Source organism: Bos grunniens, chromosome 28 (genome assembly GCF_055505025.1).
Source record: "Bos grunniens cultivar Pamir isolate PY7600 chromosome 28, Bosgru_T2T1.0, whole genome shotgun sequence".
Lineage (NCBI taxonomy): Eukaryota > Metazoa > Chordata > Mammalia > Artiodactyla > Bovidae > Bos > Bos grunniens.
The window spans coordinates 21,226,768-21,245,410 of record NC_141192.1 but is presented as its reverse complement, the minus strand read 5'-3'; the positions used below and the strand labels follow the sequence as shown (position 1 = coordinate 21,245,410).

The following is an 18,643-nucleotide window of genomic DNA, read 5'->3' as shown; positions in this document are numbered from 1 at the left end:
ACCCAGCCCTGCCTATCTGTGGCCTTTGAAACCCCTCACTGGGTAGCTGTAGGCAAACTGGAGAAACAGATAAGAGGCAAAACTAAAAAAGAATGTTAGGGTTACAAATCTTGGTAGGGCAGATATTCCTTTTTTATGCCTAAAAAAGGAAAAGGGGAAATTAATGGCTGGGATTCTGGAGTAGATAATGTCACTGCTCTAATAAAATAAAATAGATCCCCTTTGAAGGAGGATATTTTTGATGTATGTGTGTGTTAAATGCTTATTTTAGAATTTCCTTAGGTGGATCTTTGGTGAGTCACTGGTTCGTCTTTACTTTTGACTTAAATTTGATTTTGTTAGCAAGCAGTTGTGGTGAGCATTGTTTGGTGGTAGGTTGGAGAGCAGGGCTGACCTCTGCATCTTTTTCTTGGTGTATTTTAAAGGGAATGTGAGAGAGGAAAATACAGTATCAGGAATGATTGTGTTTTCTTAAAGTCAAACTTAACAGAGGCCTCAGTGGTTTTTCCTTGGGTTTTTCTTCATATGCTCAGTTTTCAGGTTGAGAAAGCAGACTTGGAAGGTATTTCTTCTGATTAGGGATAAATACACTGTGGGCTGCTCTTGCTGCTCTACTTGTTAGTTTTTAAAATTGCTTTTTCCTCCAAGGAGGTGAAAAAGATTGGTTCTTGGTGGGGGAGGGGTTGAAAAAACTTAAGATATCACAATGAGGTCACTGTATGTAAACACATACACACTATATCTATGATATGACGATCTTTTGGGGAGGTATTAAGATCTTCTGGGGAGGAATATTAGGGAAAAAATGTTTTAAAAGACTTCTGTAATAAGGGGTGGGAAAAAAATGAAAACTAGGTTAAGAAACAAACTGATTTACCTGTATAGTAAAGGTCATAGTCTTGTTGGACCAAAGCTCTGAAAATACTTTGAAAGTTTTTATTTTTTCATGTAGTCTGGGTACCTGTTTCTGGATGTAGGAAATACAGCACGTATGGAATGTGAGCATGTGTTGGGAGGGCTACAATCAGATCCTGTTCAAAGGGCAGAGTCAGAATTTTCAGAAGAGAAGCCCTCTTTCCTACTTCCCTGGTGGCTCAGATGGTAAAGCGTCTGCCCCCAGTGCGGGAGACCCAGGTTCGATCCCTGCATCGGGAAGATCCCCTGGAGAAGGAAACGGCAACCTACTCCATTATCCTTGCCTGGAAAATCACATGGACAGAGGAACCTGGTGGGCTACAGTCCCTAGGGTCGCAAAGAGTCGGACACGAGTGAACGGCTTCATTTGACTTCCTCAGTACCATTTGGCTCCTGCAAAATTAGGTATAAGTGTCCTGAGGATAGGAATGTGGAAAAATGAGAACATGGCAATAGCTTGGGAACTACTGGATCCAGATCTCATCTCAGGAGTTCAACATTCCTGTTAGTTCAGAGTACGCGCAACCTGTAATCGTGGGATGGGTATTGAATGGAAGACAGACAACTAGGGGACTTTGAAATCATTTACTGTCTTTTAAACTGTACCCTTGGGTCTTTTTGGAGTAGTAGAGGACAGGAATGGAACTGTGGGGGAGGGGCTGGGGTAGGAGAAGAGACACAAACACAGGTAGGTAGTTATTTGGGTTTTGCCGTAACAGACAGCTTCCAGAAAAACCCAAAAGAAATTTTTGGCCAACCCAATAATTTGCACTTCAAGATGGATGTTCAGGAAATACACTATACCTAGGCAGATTAAATGCCAATAAAATCATCATTAAAAACTGTGGCCACTGGGGCCTGTTTCAAGTAGTTGGATTCACGCTCTTGGTGATGTCATGGAAACAGCTCCTTCCAGCTTATTACGTGTGTGCATTTCTTCCCAACTCTTGCTTAGTTGGTCACTTTGATAGTGGATTGGCACCACAAAAATTGGCCAACCCTACAAAATAGGGCTTCCTCCCCACCACTTCCCAAGTTGATTGTTAAACCTTTATCAGAATACCACTGAGTAGAGTTTCTAAAAGACAAATGTTGACTGTTGTATGTAGCTTTCCTAAAATACCTTAAACAAATATTATAAAAAAATATGTACTCTGCATTCTTCCTCATGCTCTAATTTGTTTGTAATTTGATACTACATAAACTATTCTGCATTTAGATTTCTTTCACTTACTATACATAGAAGTCTTTGCATAGAGTGCTTTGTCAATTTTGGTTTACTTTTAAGGGAAATATATTAAAAAGTCAAAATAGCTTTTAATCATATCTGGCCTAAATAAACCTTTGCTGTTTCCTCACTATAAAGAATTGCTCCTAAACTCTTTCTATTCACCATTAGTTTCTTCCAGAGTAACTTTATGCAAATATGAATGTGTATATTATTTCTTTTTATACAAAATGTATCTCACATATAATCTTTTCCTGTTAGCTATGGAATTTTTGATCCTTTTTTATGGTTTCAAGGCATTATATAGCTATATCACAATTGAATTAGCCTGCTACAGATGGACATTGGAATCTTTTCAGCTATTTGTTTAAATATACAAAGCTGTCAAAACATGTAGTTATATGCAAGTATAACTGGGATAAATTTCAAACTGCTGTATTAAAGTTGCACTTAATTTTGATAATTATTGCCAAATTGTCTTCCATAGAGATTGCACCCTTTTGTACTTTCACCAGCAATATGTGAGTTTATTTCCCTACAGCTTGTCCAAGGGTCTAGGTGGTCAAACTTTTTGACTGCTATTCTGATAAATGAAAAATGTCATTTTAATTTGCATTTCTTTTAATGTTGAGCATCTTTCCACAGTGCCTATGTCAGGGTTGTATGAAGATTAAATGAGTTATTGCAGGTAATGACTATATTAGAATAGAGCTAATGGCTTTGGAATTATAACTGTTGTGATGAAATTATACTCTCTTTTAGTGATAGCTCATTGTCACTGTGCTCTTGAGTCGGTTATTATCTGACAGTTATCTCACTTAATTACCATCACAATCATATATGATCTCTTAAAAAGAGAAAACTTTAAGTTAAGGTTTAGTTAAGGTTAAGTAGCACATCCTGGGTTGTACAATTCCTAAGGATTGCTCTTTCCTTCCCCGTGTTAGTATTCAAGATTAAATAGTAATGGCAAATAAATTGGTTTCTTTTCAACACTTCTTTTTAAAAACAAACCTATATATACTTTATTTAGATTTTATCTATTTAAATAAGTTGATTTTATGTATTTTTTAAATTGAGGAATAGTTTATTTAAAATAATAGTTTCAGGTATACGACAAAGGATGCAAAATTTTTATAAAGATTATTTACTTTATTTAAAGTTACTATAAAATATTGGTTACAAAAGAAGAAAAAATACAAAAAATATTGGTTACATTGCCTCTGCTGTATACTAGGTCCTTTTAACTTATTCATTTTATACATAGTAGTTGGTATCTCTTAATTCCCTACCCCAACTTGACCCTCCCCTCCATTCTTCTCCCCGCTAGTAACCACTAGTTCTCTATATCTATGATTCCGTTTCTGTTTTGTTAAATTCATTCATTTTATCTTTTAGATTCCAGATATAAGTGATATCATACAGTATTTGTCTGTCTGACTTATTTCACTAAGCGTAATATTCTCCAAGTTCATCCATGTTGTTGCAAATGGCAAAATTTCATCCCTTTTTATGGCTGAGTACATTCCAGTTTCTATAATAAAACAACATCTTTATCCATTTATCTGTTGATTGACATGCAGTTTGTGTCCATATCTTGGCTATTAAATAATTTCTGCTATACATTTGAACTGCAAGAACGGGCTACTTTAGCAGGCTCGCTTCATTTCCGAGGCGTCCTTGCCCCTCCAGGCCTGGCAGTGCTTGCCTCCGCCTTTAGCAACTTTGTTGCTCCTACACGGTCCCCCTGGGTGGGCGAGCAGGCTGGCTCAGGCTGCCACGGGGGTACGTTTGGAGAGTTCCTCAGGGGGTCTGCGGGATGCAGTGCAAGCTGCTTGGCGCAGGGCTGAACCACCGCGCCCCAGTGATGGTGGGCAGCTCCCCGCCCCGGCCACTGGCCCGCTAGGCGGATTCGGCGCTAACACTGCAGCGGATAGCATTCCAGGAGGACTGGGAGAACATCAACCCTGAGAAGGAGGCAGTCCCGGACCAGGTGGGCTGGTGGTACTGAAGGCCGGAAACTCGCGGGGTCCAGCACCCCAGAGGCCTAACACTTGATGGGTTGCACCTCTTAAGGATCTTCCTATAAATGATGAGCATATCACTGTTCCTCCCTGGAAATTAAACAGTAAACAGCCTGCCTTTACCATTCATATAGATGAAGCAGAAGGATGCAAAAGAGGCCAACTGAATCTAAAAAAGCAGAAAGTGAAGATGTCTTGGCTGTTACTTTACCAGGACCAAGAAAACCACTGGTACCTCTTGATTACCCCGTGGATTGTAGTTTGCAGTCACCACATACTATGTTCACATCAATTGTGTTGGAAGATGAAAAGCCAGGGAATGTTAATGAAGTACCAGACTACCATGAGGATGTTCACACATACCTTAGGAAATGGGGGTTAAATGTAAGCCTAACATGGGTTACATGAAGAAACAGCCAGACATTACTAACAGTATGAAGGCTATCCTCGCAGGCTGGTTAGCTGACGTAGGAGAAGAATATACTACAAAATGAGACCCTGCATTTGACTGTGAACTACCTTGATAGGTTTCTTTCATCCATGTCTGTGTTGAGAGGAAAACTTCAACTTAGGGGCACTGCTGCTATGCTGTTAGCCTCAAAGTTTGAAGATACAGACCCCCAGAAGTAGCAGAATTTGTATACATTACAGATGACACTTGTATCAAGAAACAGGTTCTGAGAATGGAGCACCTAGTCTTGAAAGTCCTTGCTTTTGACTTAGCTGTACAAACAATAAATCAGCTTCTTACCCAGTACTTTTTGCATCAGCAGCCTGCAAAAGGCAAAGTTGAAAGTTTAGCAGTGCTTTTGTGAGAGCGAAGTTTGATAGACACTGGTGCTGCTGCTGCTGCAAAGTCGCTTCAGTCGTGTCCAACTCTGTGTGACCCCATAGATGGCAGCCCACCAGGCTCTCCTGTCTCTGGGATTCTCCAGGCAAGAACACTGGAGTGGGTTGCCATTTCCTTCTCCAGTGCATGAAAGTGAAAAGTGAAAGTGAAGTCACTCAGTCATGTCCGACTCTTAGTGACCCCATGGACTGCAGCCTACTAGGCTCCCCCGTCCATGGGATTTTCCAGGCAAGAGTACTGGAGTGGGGTGCCATTGCCTTCTCTGAATAGACGCTGACTCATATCTAAAATATATGCCATCGGTTATCACCACTGTGGTCTTTCATTTAGCAGTCTACACAGCCATGAGACAAAGCTGGCCTGACTCATTAGTATAAAAGACTGGATATCCGCTGGAAATTCTAAAGCCTTGTCTCATGGACCTTCACCAGACCTACCTCAGAGCACCACAGCATGCACAATGGTTAATAAGAGAAAAGCACAAAAATTCAAAGTTTTATGGTGTTTCTCTCAACTCACCGGAGACACTAAATATGTAACAGTGAAAGACTACCTTTGTTTTCTAAGATGTAAAGCACTCAAAGTATATGGTATACAGATTTTATCTTAGATTTTAATTTTACAATCATTTCTGGGTACAGAAGTTATGGTCAAGTACAAATTATATCTATTACACCATGGATTGCCGCCTACCAGGCTCCTCCATCCGTGGGATTTTCCAGGCAAGAGTACTGGAGTGGGTTGCCATTGCCTTCTCCGTTTAAATGGTTATACTTTGTATATCTTCTGCATGTGATTATCTTATATGTTTGGCTAATTTTAAGTGGTTTCTATCAAAGTATTAATGATGCCAGCTGTCAGGATAATAATAAATTGATTTGAAAAAAAAAATCGACTATAAACATTGGGGGTGTATGTATCTTTTTGAATTACTGTCTTCATTTTCTTTAGATAAATACCTAGGAGTGGAATTGCTGGATCATGTGGTAATTCTATTTTTACTTTGTTGAGGAACCTCAATACTGTTCTCCATAGTGGCTGCACCAATTTATATTCCTACCAACAGTGTGTAATGGTTCTGTTTTCTCCACGTCTTCACCAACATTTGCTATTTGTGGTCTTCTTGATGATAGCCATTCTGATGTGAAGTGAATTCTAGTTGTGGTTTTGATTTGCATTTCTCTGATTAGTGATGCTGAACATCTTTTGATGTGATATCTTTAGCCATCTTTTATTTCTTCTTTCTGTCTGTTTGCCATGTCTAGGACTACCAATACTATGGTGAATAAAAGTAGTAAGAGCGAGTATCCTTGTCTTGTTCCTGATCTTACAGGATATGCTTTCAGCTTTTCACTGTTGAATATGATGTTAGCTCTGGGCTTATGGCTTATTATAATGGCCTGTATTATGTTGAGGTATGTTCGTTCTATATCCACTTTGTGATGAATACATTATTTGGACGTACTTTCTGTTTTACCATGCCAGCAAAGCTTGTGAGACGTTAGTTCCCTGACCAGGGATTGATCCCGGGCCAAGGCAGTGAAAGTGCTGAGTCCTAAGCACTGAACTGCCAGGGAATTCGTACTGTTTGTATATTTTAAATTAAAAGATATTTTAATTTATCACATGTTATCACACATTATTTTGGGTTAATGATGTATTATTAATAACTTGCCATGCAATCACTAGATTGATACATTGAGTAATGACTGCACATTAATTCACAATGTGAATATATGAGGGTTTATTTCGTATTTTCTCTAAATGTTATATTGCATTATGATTTGCTTACATTTTATTATTGCAATTTGGATTGCATTTATTTTCATTTTCTTCTAGTAAGAAGTTGGATAGAGTTTGATCCTTTTGATTTCCACCGAAGTGAAGTACTTATGCCTGTTCTTTCCTCAGTATTCTATTGAGTCATTTTCCTTTTTAATTTCTCAGAAATTTTTTTTTCATTAAGAACAGTAACTATATATCTTGTATTTATCCAGTCTGTCACTTGATTTTTTAAAAATTTCAATATAAAAATTTTTCAATGAAATTTTCACTTTAATTTTGACAATATTTCTCCTACCTTTATAAGTAGCTATGCATATCAGGAAGTAAATACAGTTTACATCATTATTCAGTACATGGACACAAAACCATACATAAAAGATTTTTATGATAATACTTATCTTTACTAAATATAGTATACTTATTTTTCTTTAATATTCTATTAAAAAAGCATTTGTTACAAAGCATGAAATTTGTATTGGAACTCAGGTTGTGATCAGCAATTTAAAAAGCATATTATGGTGTCTTTGCCTTTCAGAGTCTTAATATTATATGTAGTCAAAGGATTCTGTCTTTTTTTATGGCTTGCCACTTTTTGCTCTTGCTTTGGAAGATTTTTCCTATTTTCTAGTTTTTCTTCTGTTTAAATTACTAATATATCTGGAATTTTTGTTGCATGTTATAAGGATCAAACATCTTTCTTGTCATTATTAAGAAATTGATAATTTTCTCTGCTGCTTACAAATGCCAGCATTTTAACAATAATATTAAATATTATTGAACTTATTCTCTTAATTTATTTACCCGGAATGCTTAACTTATTAGTCCTTTTAATATTAAAATTTTATATATTGCTTTAAAAAAATTGGCTATCTTATTTATTTTTAAAAAGTTGTTATGTGTATGTAATATACATATAGGATAATGTATATATGATATTGCATTTTTGAAATGAATTTTGACATGTTAAACATAGCCTATGTAACCTGTACCCTGACAGGAAATTAGATATGAACTCTGAACTCTGAATCTTTTTTTCTTTTTAGTCAATACTCTTGGTTTTTCTATTAGAGTCAATTATATAATCATTTATTCAATATTTTTATATTTAGATTTTACTGTCTTTCAGGCATTGACTAAAACATCTAGCACCATGTTAAATATAAAGATTATTTTCTATTTACTCCTGACAGAAATGTCCCCTCTTGTGTCATCCTGTGGTATAACTTTGGATGAGCACTGTGCGGCAGTCGGGATCTTAGTTTTCTGACCAGGGATCAAACCTGTGCCCCCTTGCGTTGAGAGTGCAGAGTCTTAACCACTGGACTGCCAGGGAAATCCTTGTTTCAAGGTTTACAAAAAATACGGATTAAAGAGGGGAATACTGATTCCTTGGTGAGTTCAGTGTTTCTCTCAGAAGCAATGACAGTGTTCGGGAATTAAAGGTGATTGTTGCACAATATTGTGTATACAATCACAGAATTATACAACTTGAAATAGTAAAATGACGAATTTTATCTTATGGGAAGTTCATCTCAAAAAAATTTTAAAAAGGGATGTCACTACCCACTCACCCTAATGGTTAATGTGTTAAGACAGAAAATGCTAAGTTTTGATAAGAATGTGAACTAATTGTTAATAAAAATGGAAACATATTAATAATTCTTGTGGGAGTATATATCGATAGCTACTGTAGAAAATTATTTGGCCTGTCTCCTAAAGCTGAAGGTGCATGCACATATATTAATACACACACTGAATGATCCAGCACTTCCCTCCACCCCATGTATATATAAGTTCACCAAAAGATAACAGTAATATGTTATAGTGTACTTTGTTGTAGCCAAAAACGTAAAAATGAATGTCCGTCTACAGTAGAACACAAAAATACATTGTATATTCAATTAATGAATTACTGTATAGCAGGAGGAATCAATGGATTACAATTATACTTTACAACATGGAAAACTACCACAAACAAAATTTTGAGTAAAAGAAAGTCAGTTGTATAAAGTATGGATATAAGCAAAAGAAATCTAAGATGCCAAATCAGTGGTTACGCTTTGGTTTTGGAGTGATGATGATACGTTTTTAAAAATTAATTAAAAATTTTTTTTATCAAAATATAGTTGATTTGCAGTGTAACTGCTGTACAGCAAAGTGTTTGCTATATGTATATAAATTCTTTTTTATATTCTTTTCCATTATGGTTTATCATAAGAAATTAAATATACTATGTGCAATAATGTAGGACCTTGTTTATTAGATGTAAATTTCTTGGTGGGATTTGGATACATAGCAGTTTTGTGAAAACTCAGCAAGCTATATAAGTATTTATGATTTATATATTTTTAAATTTATTTATTTTAATTGAAGGATGATTGCTTTACATCAACGTGAACCAGCCATAGATTTACCTATGATGATGTATGATTTTTTTGTATGTGTGTGTCTCATTACAGTTTGCATTGAAATAGTAGGTATTGCTCATTGCTGCTGCTGCTGCTGCTAAGTCGCTTAAGTCGTGTCCGACTCTCCGAGACCCCAGAGACAGCAGCCCACCAGGCTCCCCTGTCCCTGGGATTCTCCAGGCAAGAACACTGGAGAGGGTTGCCATGACACCAATTGTGAAAATATTTTACAATTGTTTTTTAATTGTAAAAAAATTTTATTTTTGAAAAAATGAGTATACCAAAACATTAACAGGCATGGGATTATAATGGTTTCTACCTCTCTTTTTTCTTTTCCCCTTATTGATTTTTCATAAATTATTAGAAAATATAAAAAGTGAAAATAAAATGTTTTCAGGGACTTCACATTTAGTTGCTTTTAAATTGTAAAGTTCTTATAACTCTTCCTCAGGTATCGGAGTAGATTATATGAGTAATTTCTGTGTTTATTTTATAGGCAGATTTTGACAACAAACTGGTAAATGGCCCCAAGTCAGAATCCATGGAATACAGTAGTTGTGCTCATGAGGAAGAACAGAGATTGGAATTGAATTCATGTACCTTAGAAAATGTAACTAAAAATGAAGAAAGTATGACAGGTATTGAAGTGGAGAATTGGACACAAAACAAGAAATCACACTTAACTGATCATGTCAAAGGAGAATTTAATACAATTAAAACAGAAGTTGAAAATTTGAAAAACTCTGAAGATGACAGGAAAAAAATTCTACTTACTGACCTCCTTGAACCTCAAAAATTGTTTGCACAAACTGTAAGAAATGGCATTAAAAATGTACACTATTTACCAACTGAAACAAATTTGTCTTTTAAAAAAATCAACATTGAAGAACTTGGCAAGGCATTTGAAAACAATCCTTATAAATTCCTGAAAGACACCGCAAACCATAACAATGTCATGAGCACCATTGCTTCTAGTGCGAGCTGTGATCATCTCAAGGGGAAGAGTAATGTTTTGGTTATTCAGAAGCCTGGCTTTAATTGTAAGTCTTTCCCAGATCCTGTGAACTGCAACTCAAATAGTCATACTACTATACACAATGAAAGTGATCAACCAAAATCCCTAGAAATTATAGCAAATAGAGAACTAAAAGAAGGATCAACACTTCAACCAAGTCTCCTATCCCTAATGAAAGATAGGAGATTAACACTAGAACAAGTAGTGGCCATAGAAGCTCTCACACAACTTTCAGAAGCCCCATCAGAAAATTCCTCTCCATCAAAGTCAGAGAAGGATGAAGAAACAGAACAGAGAACAGCTAGTTTGCTTAGCAGCTGTAAAGCTATTCTGTATTCTGTGAGAAAAGACTTCCAAGACCCAAACTTAAAAGGGGAGTCACAGAGCCTTCATCACTGTCCGTCTTTGGAAAAGCAAAGCTCGTGCAATGCTGTAGTGTTCAATGGCCAAAACAGCATTTCTAAGTCACACAACAGCTCACCTAGTGACCAAGCATCCACAAAGGCACAGGAAAATTCAACCGTCACAAATTCACTTTTTATACCAAATTCAAATTCATCTAAAACTGATACCAATAAAAATATTCCACAAGGTAGGATTTCTCTTGACAGTTCTAGGAATTTGCAGCAGTTGACCACAATAACTAGCAAATCAGAGTATTGTAACCAGTCACTGGACAACAGCATCAAGTTGGATTCAAAGGATGATTCATCATGTCAAGATTCAGTTCACAGTAAAATAGAAGAAGATGTTGCCGCACAGTTAACACAACTTGCATCAATGATTAAATTCAATTATGTGAAACCAGAGGACAAAAAAGTTGAAAGTACACCAACAAGCCTTGTTGCATATAATGTACAGCAAAAGTATAACCAGGAGATGGGCACACCACCACAGAAACCACCTTCCAGTGTTCAAAATAATCAAGGCTCATCAGTAATAAAGCAAAAGAACACAATCCAGAAAAAGACAAAATCTACTCCATCAAGAGATAGACGGAAAAAAAAGCACATGGTCATAAGTTGTCAAGAAAATGACCAGAAAAAGCAGGAACAGTTGTCATATGAGTATAGTAAATTACATGACATTTGGATAGCATCTAAATTTCAAAGATTTGGTCAATTTGGTCCACACGATTTTCCCATTCTGTTGGGAAAAATTCCTCCCCTAACTAAAGTATGGAAACCACTGACTCAAACAAGTTCAGCATTAGAACACAAAAAATTATTTCCTCCACTTGCTCAGATAAAATTTGAGAGATATTATCCTGAATTAGCACAGGAAAAGATGAAGGTTGAACCCTTGGATTCTATCCCCATAATCCCGTTAAAAACAGAATCCACTGGGCAGGCATTTTCAGAAAATGCATATACTCAGGTACAGCCAACAGTGAATGTCAATCAGAAAGCTCATCCTTTACTCCAGCCAGCCTCTCCAACCAACCAGTGTGCTAATGTCCTGGATGGCAGTGACCAAAGACAGTTCCAAGAGGATGTTAAAGACCAACTCATGCATCAGAGACTGCCAACATTTCCTGGTATCTCTCATGAGACCCCTTTACCAGACCCAGCACAAATTCTCAGGAACCTAAATGTAGTATGTTCAGGTGGAATTACAGTGGTTTCTACCAAAAATGAAGAGGATGTCTGTTCATCTAGTGTTGGAACATCAGAATTTTCCCCAATAAACAGTGCACAGAAAACTTTTAATGATTATGCGATGAACTTCTTTACCAATCCTACAAAAACCCTTGTGTCCACAACGAAAGATTCTGAATTGCCTACTTGCAACTGTCTTGGTAAGTGTATGCATGTGTGTTTCTTTTTTTTTTTTGCCTTAATTGCCTCAAGTCATTATCAAATAAAGTTTGATTTGTGTTTTTATATGTGACATTTTGGCCCCATTCATATTCTAGCTAGGATGGACTAAATAATTCTATATCCATTTTTCTGTGGGACCTTTTTTTTCATGCAGCTCAGATAAATGGGAAATGCAACTGGTACTCCAGAAACTTTCTTAAGTGGAAAATTGGAGTTCGCTCAAGCTAGATGTCTCTCAAGTTGTTTATTGTGCACATCATAAGAATGAATCCCTTAATACTTTATCACAGTTTATTCTTCCTATATTCAGAAAAATTTCAACCCTTAGGCCTTTTGTTTAAAATCAAGTATTTTTAAGTTGTACATTTTAAACATGTATGCAGAGAACATAAAATATATATATATAACTTAAATAACCATAAGAAAAGTATCTGTGTAATTGCTAATCCAGTCAAGAAGAAAATGATTCATTGGTAGATTCAAGAATGGGTACTTAAAGGACTGATTGGAAGGATGGAGTAAGTATATCATTCTGATATACTTTTTTAACCACAATAGAAAAAATAGTGAAGTATAACAATTACTTTCAGTTCTTGATTATTCAAAGTGCATTTAATAGTCTGAAATGAATCCTTCCATTTTTCTGCCCATCATTCAGCACTGTTTTGACAGCCTACCTCATGCCAGGCACCAAAGATAGGCTCCTCTCAGAATGAAGAGCCTTTTAGAAGGGTCGGACAGTCTGGAGGGGTGACAGCGCTGTCTGAGTGGGTTGAATTGGGAAAGAGAGATTCTCAGACCAAGGACAGGAGAGTGTGGTAATGATAATGGCTCAGATTCCAGATCTTTCCCTGCAGGTCTCATAACTGCTGCATCCTTGACTTGTTATATTAACAAAAACCCACCAAAGGGAATGCTCATTATCCCCATTTTATAAGTGAAGAGATTGAATCAGAGAAGTTCATAGCTAGTAAATGATTCAACCGGAATTCAAAGACAGGCAGTCCCAACTCCAGAGGCTGTATTTGTAACTTCCATCCTCTTGCATCAAAAATCTGAAAAAGAGACCTTTTTTTTTTTTTTTAATAAGTCATTAAACATGGAAAAGAAGTCTTTAAAATGCCATAAATATGTTATAGACCTGAGCTAGTCTAATTTAACCCTATACATAGTTTCGATAAGATGATTAGCTAGTTTGAAAACTCTTTCCTTATACATACTATCTTGTAACATTGTAGGAATTGAGACAGCCAGGCTTTCAAAGTTTATTCAGTATCTGCAGTGGACCTGGAACTATGTAATAATACACTGTCAGTTACATGTTTTCCTATAATTGTTCCATTTGAGATTATTGTGTTCATTGTGTAGAGATGGGAATTTAAAAAGAAAAACAAAAGAGCAGACTCAGAAATCATCCCAAGTGAGGGTAAAGTATCCCAATCATATCCAAGGGTAAAGGATTTCTAAGAAAGTGTTATGTCCTAGTAAAACTAGGGTAGTTAGTGTTCCTCAAATTTACTGACATTTTAGGTGGGGTAATTCTTTGCTATCTGTGTATTTGTTACCTGTTGCTTTATCTGTTGTAGGCTGTTTAGTGGCCTCCCTGGCCTCTTCTCACTAGCTAGCAAAAACGCACACACATACATGCATACAGTTGTCGTAACTCAAAATAGTGCTAAATATCCCCTTTTGCAAAACCATCCATGATTAAGAACCATTGCCTTAGATTGTTGTATTGTTTAGTCACTAAGTCATGTCCAACTCTTTTGCAACCCCACGGACTGTAGCCTGTCAGGCTCCTCTGTCCATGGGATTTCCTAGGAAAGAATCCTGGAGTGAGTTGCTGCTTCTTTATCCAGGGGATCTTCCCGACCTAGGCATCGAATCCATGTCTCCCGTATTGGCAGGCAGATTCTTTACCACTGAGACACCTGGGAAGTCCTGCCCTAGATCACCAATAAATAAAAAATTATTCACTGCTATCTTGCTTAAGTAGCCACAAAAATAATCCTATGTTTTATTGGATATCCAATTAAAATGGTAAGTAATAGCCTTCTGATGTAGGTAGACATGCATTCCCCAATGATTCTAGTTAGACATGATTCTCAGAGGCCAAATTAAAAATGACATTTTCTAAGAAGTACTTAATTCATACTCACAAAAACTCAAATGGTACAGAAATGTGGTGCGAATAACTTTTTTTCGAGGAAACTAGCTGTTACAATTTTTCTATTGAATTAATATTGTTAGTGATTTTAATATTAACAAAATTTTTTTGTAAAAAAAAATTTTATAAGTTTTACAAAATTTAAGGCTTTTAAAACATACTACTTTTACAGCTTGCTTTTTAACTTGGATTTTTCAATGTCTGTAAATGCTATTGTTTTAATAGCTGTATCATATTCCACTGTATAAATAACCCTAAATTTTAACTATTATTTAATTGGAAGATTCCATTTTTCTCTCTTTTGATATTACATATTATTGTAACAATGAAGATTCTTGTGTACATGTGCATTATAAATAATTATGCATGTGTGTAGTAAAATAAATTAGCAGTGCAATTGTTGGGCTCAATTTTTTGGGGGGGGCTCAATTTTAATAGGATTCTGAGGCAAAGCTTTTAAGATGTATTGCTCTAGGATAACTTAATTTCGTACCTCAATTTTTATAGGTCTTTTTAAAAGCAGAAGATCTGAGAATAAATGTTAACCACAACTTAAAATATGTTTTTCCTCCTCTGATTCTCAGGAAAGAATGGATTAATTAGGAGCAGAAAAAAGGGATAAGTTACACTCCAGGGCCTGTTGTCCCAGTTTTTAATTACTAAAGCTTACCAAAATCTTGTCAAGATTCATTGTTCTGAATTTAAAAAAAAAAAAAGTAAAACTAGCTCTTCCGCGCCCCTATGCAATTCTGTAAAGCTTTGGGTCTAATAATCTTGTTCCTTCCACAGATCGAGTTATACAAAAAGACAAAGGCCCATATTATACACACCTTGGGGCAGGACCAAGTGTTGCTGCTGTCAGGGAAATCATGGAGAATAGGTGAGGAAATATGCTTCCCTGTTAAAATCATTGATTATTGGGGACCTAACTCAATGCAGAGATATACTCTCTGGGAACAAATAGGAGGTGAATGGAAAACCTTCAGGAATATGAGTTGGATGTTTCTTAGCACCCAGGAAAAGCCCAGTGTCCTGGTGTTCCTGCCAAGTCATTCACATGAGCCATTGGGAACTCAATAAAGACCCTCACGAAGCAAGGCTGTCTTTGTTAAATGCAGACATACTTATTTTCCTGTTACTGTATAATCATAGAAATAGTTAAAATTACCTTTGTCAACACTACATTCACATTGGTTTTGCTTGTCTTGGAGCCAGGCCATTTTTTAAAAAAGTGATCCTTAAGGACAAGTAAATAGAACTGGACAACAAAAATATCTGCCACACACAAGTACATTTTTAACAAAGTTATTATTATGAGGAGTGTTTGATTTTTGTGCTTCTGTAAATCTTATTCCCATAACGATGTTAAAAGTTTATTTCAATGATTTTCCATTCACTGTGTTTCATACTTAGGTATGGTCAAAAAGGAAATGCAGTAAGGATAGAAATAGTAGTGTACACGGGGAAAGAAGGAAAAAGCTCTAATGGGTGTCCAGTTGCTAAGTGGGTAAGTATTTTGTACTTATACATTTTCCAAAATGGATTTACTCTACATAAAAACTAAGTCAGTAATTTTTTCCATGAAAACATGGACTAGGAAAATACCCACTTCCCTTATTCCCAAGGAAATAAGGAAGCTATCTGTCTTAGCCTGGGCTTTTTATATTAATGAACAAAAGGGTATGGCATTCCTAATCTGTATGTAGTGATCTAGAGTCATCATTCTTACCAGGTTTTTTTTGTTTGTTTGTTATTGTTGTTACTTTTTAGAGAGTGTAGAGTGCTCTTATAATTAGACAGCATAAATAAATAGTAAGTAAATATATATGTATGTGTTTTACTTGCTCAGTCATGTCTGACTCATTGCAACCCCATGGACTATAGCCTGCCAGGCTTCTCTGTCCATGGAAATCTCCAGACAAGAATTCTGGAATGGGTTGCCATTCCCTTTTCCAGGGGATCTTCCCAAACCAGGGACTGAACTCAGGTCTCCTGCATTGCAGGTGGATTCTTTACTATCTGAGCCACCAGGGAAGCCCAAGAACACTGGAGTGGGTAGCCTATCCCTTCTCCAGGGGATCTTCCCAACCCAGGAATCGAACCAGGGTCTCCTGCATTGCAGCCGGATTCTTTACCAGCTGAGCTACCAGGAAAGCCCATTTGTTTCATGGGGCCACCTTAATGAAGGTCATGCAATATTGAAGGCAAAATCAAAAATTTTACAATATATTTCCAAAATTATTTCTATAACTACTTTGAGTTTTCTAAAACTGTGGTGCTATCAGAGGTAAGAACTGGATTTAGCTTCTTTTGAAAGTTCTCAACAGAGAAACAATGTCATTACCTGCCTAGCCAAATGTATATTTTCAGGAAGATATTCACATTTACAAGTATGTTGACCAGTTTCTTTGGAAATTTGCACTAAAGGATCATTTGAGATCCTGTCCTATCATTTGTAATGACGACTATCATGATGATAATAAATAATAACAGTAACCACTACCTTTCATTAAATATCAGGCACCATGTTAAGTACTTGACATACATTGCCTCATTAATCCCCACAGAGGGACTCTTAAGATTTTGGAAAAATAAAACTCATTATTTTTATGCCCATTTCAGAAGAACAAAAAAACATTAAAAAAAAAAAAAGAGGGTTTGGACCTGGCTATTCCTGAAGCAAGACGATTGGTGCACCTGCATCTCTTCTAGAAAACTGTATGTCTTTGTTTTGTTTTTGTTTTTGATCTGGCATGTGGGATCTTAGTTCCCTGACCAAGGATCAAACCTATGCTCCCTACAGTGGGAGCACAGGGAATCCTAACCACTGCAATGCCAGGGAAATCCCTATCTTGGTTATTTTTCAACCAACCTCTGGAAGGTGACAGCAGTGATAGCACAAGAACTGGGCGTGAACACTAAGTGTGTTAGAATACTTCCAGTTTCCTCAGTCTATTTGGAGTGCATAGTCTTGTCAAAATATCAAGTGATTCTCTGCACATATAACACTACTCCAGACAGCGATGTAAATCTTTGTAGCACCCCTGAAGGCTCCCTTTGCCTGCTCCCCATTGGTAACTCCATGTATAATAACCACTATTTTAACCTCCATGTCTATAAAGATCTTTTAGATAGTTTCTATAGAATTAGAGCCATACAGAATGTACTCTTTTGTATCTGTCTCCTTTCCCTCATCATCTATAGAACATGGGTTCAATAGTTGGAGACACAGAAATCATGTGATACTACGAATTGACTTGATAATAGAAAATATATTTTAGGATGGGGAGACGAAAGGAGCCTGCATCTCTGATACCAGTAGAACTGCTGTACGATCTAGTTTCCTGATCAGGGATTGAACCTGGGCCCCCTGTTTTGGGAGCTCGGAATCAACCTCTGGGCCACCAGGGAAGTCCCATCCTCAGGCTTCTTAAACCTGGATTTCTCTAACATAACAGAATTTTTTGGTTTTCACGTCTTTAAAACCTATTAGGAAGTTTTCTGTTTTGTGCAGTAGAATTGAGTCCCAAATAAGATACCTGCCTTTAATTTGTTCAGTGTGGGTGAATTTGGAAGATAAATAGAATTTTAGGATGAGAAAGGTAAGTGAAGGAACTTGTATTTATTGAGAACTTTTCATTGGCAGGCTCCAGGCTAGATACTGGGGATACAAGTGTGAATTAAAGTTTATCAGTCATTTCATTGTGTAGATGGGAAGAAACTGGCCCTGAGACATATCAGCTATCACAAACACATTTTGGACTAAAGTTCGCTTACTCTGTAGTAACACGAGTGTTTCCTGGAGTCATCTTGCTTCTCAAGAACTAAAATTTTCTGAAATGCTCCCTGGAAGTGTAGAATTTTCCCTGATGCTTCCTTCATGTTAGTGTTTGAGGTGACTTGGAGCGGGATGATGTCAGTGTTTGTGAAGTCCTGTTTCCCAAGGATCAGCTTCTTGTCTTGCTGTGTACACTCCTGTCAACTCAGCTGTGAAAGTTACATGGTTTTCCACAACATAAACCCAAACAGGTCAATCACCGCATGTAAGAGTTTTGATGAAGATAAACCTAAACACTGTTTCACTTCAGTTCAGTCGCTCAGTCGTGTCCAACTCTTTGTGACCTCATGAATTGCAGCACGCCAGGCCTCCCTGTCCATCACCAACTCCCAGAGTTCACTCAAACTCATGTCCATCAAGTCGGTGATTTAGTGATTTTTATATTTTATTCACTCTTGAAAAAGTTGTTGTTTCAAAACATTTTAAAGTAATAAATAATACACATTGTCCATTTTTTTCTGTTGCGTTATTTGGCTTCTATTGATTTTTATAGAAGGTTCTTTAGAAAATTAACCATTTGTGATAAGTTGCAAATATGTTTTCTGTTTGCTTTTTTTGTTTTTTTTTTTAAATTTGGGGGATCTTAGTTCCCT

General features: G+C 36.6%; 1 protein-coding gene and 1 pseudogene across 10 annotated transcripts in view; both read left to right on the top strand.

The window, feature by feature from the left end:
- The window catches only part of TET1 (tet methylcytosine dioxygenase 1), a 132,383-nt gene that overhangs the window by 77,502 nt on the left and 36,238 nt on the right, over positions 1-18,643 (top strand). For 9 of the 10 annotated variants that reach the window (XR_015157096.1, XM_086382637.1, XM_086382635.1 and 6 more), the window contains 3 exons: positions 9,707-12,023; positions 15,002-15,092; positions 15,626-15,719. Coding sequence is in view for 9 of the 10 variants with exons in the window: in XM_086382637.1 (XP_086238763.1) it covers positions 9,707-12,023; positions 15,002-15,092; positions 15,626-15,719 (2,502 nt within the window). In the remaining variant the exon portion in view is untranslated. Of the gene's footprint in view, positions 1-9,706; positions 12,024-15,001; positions 15,093-15,625; positions 15,720-16,215; positions 17,219-18,643 lie in introns of those variants that run through there. The other variant, XM_086382639.1, reaches the window with a different exon arrangement.
- Positions 3,829-5,671, top strand: LOC147343005 (cyclin-A2-like; annotated as a pseudogene).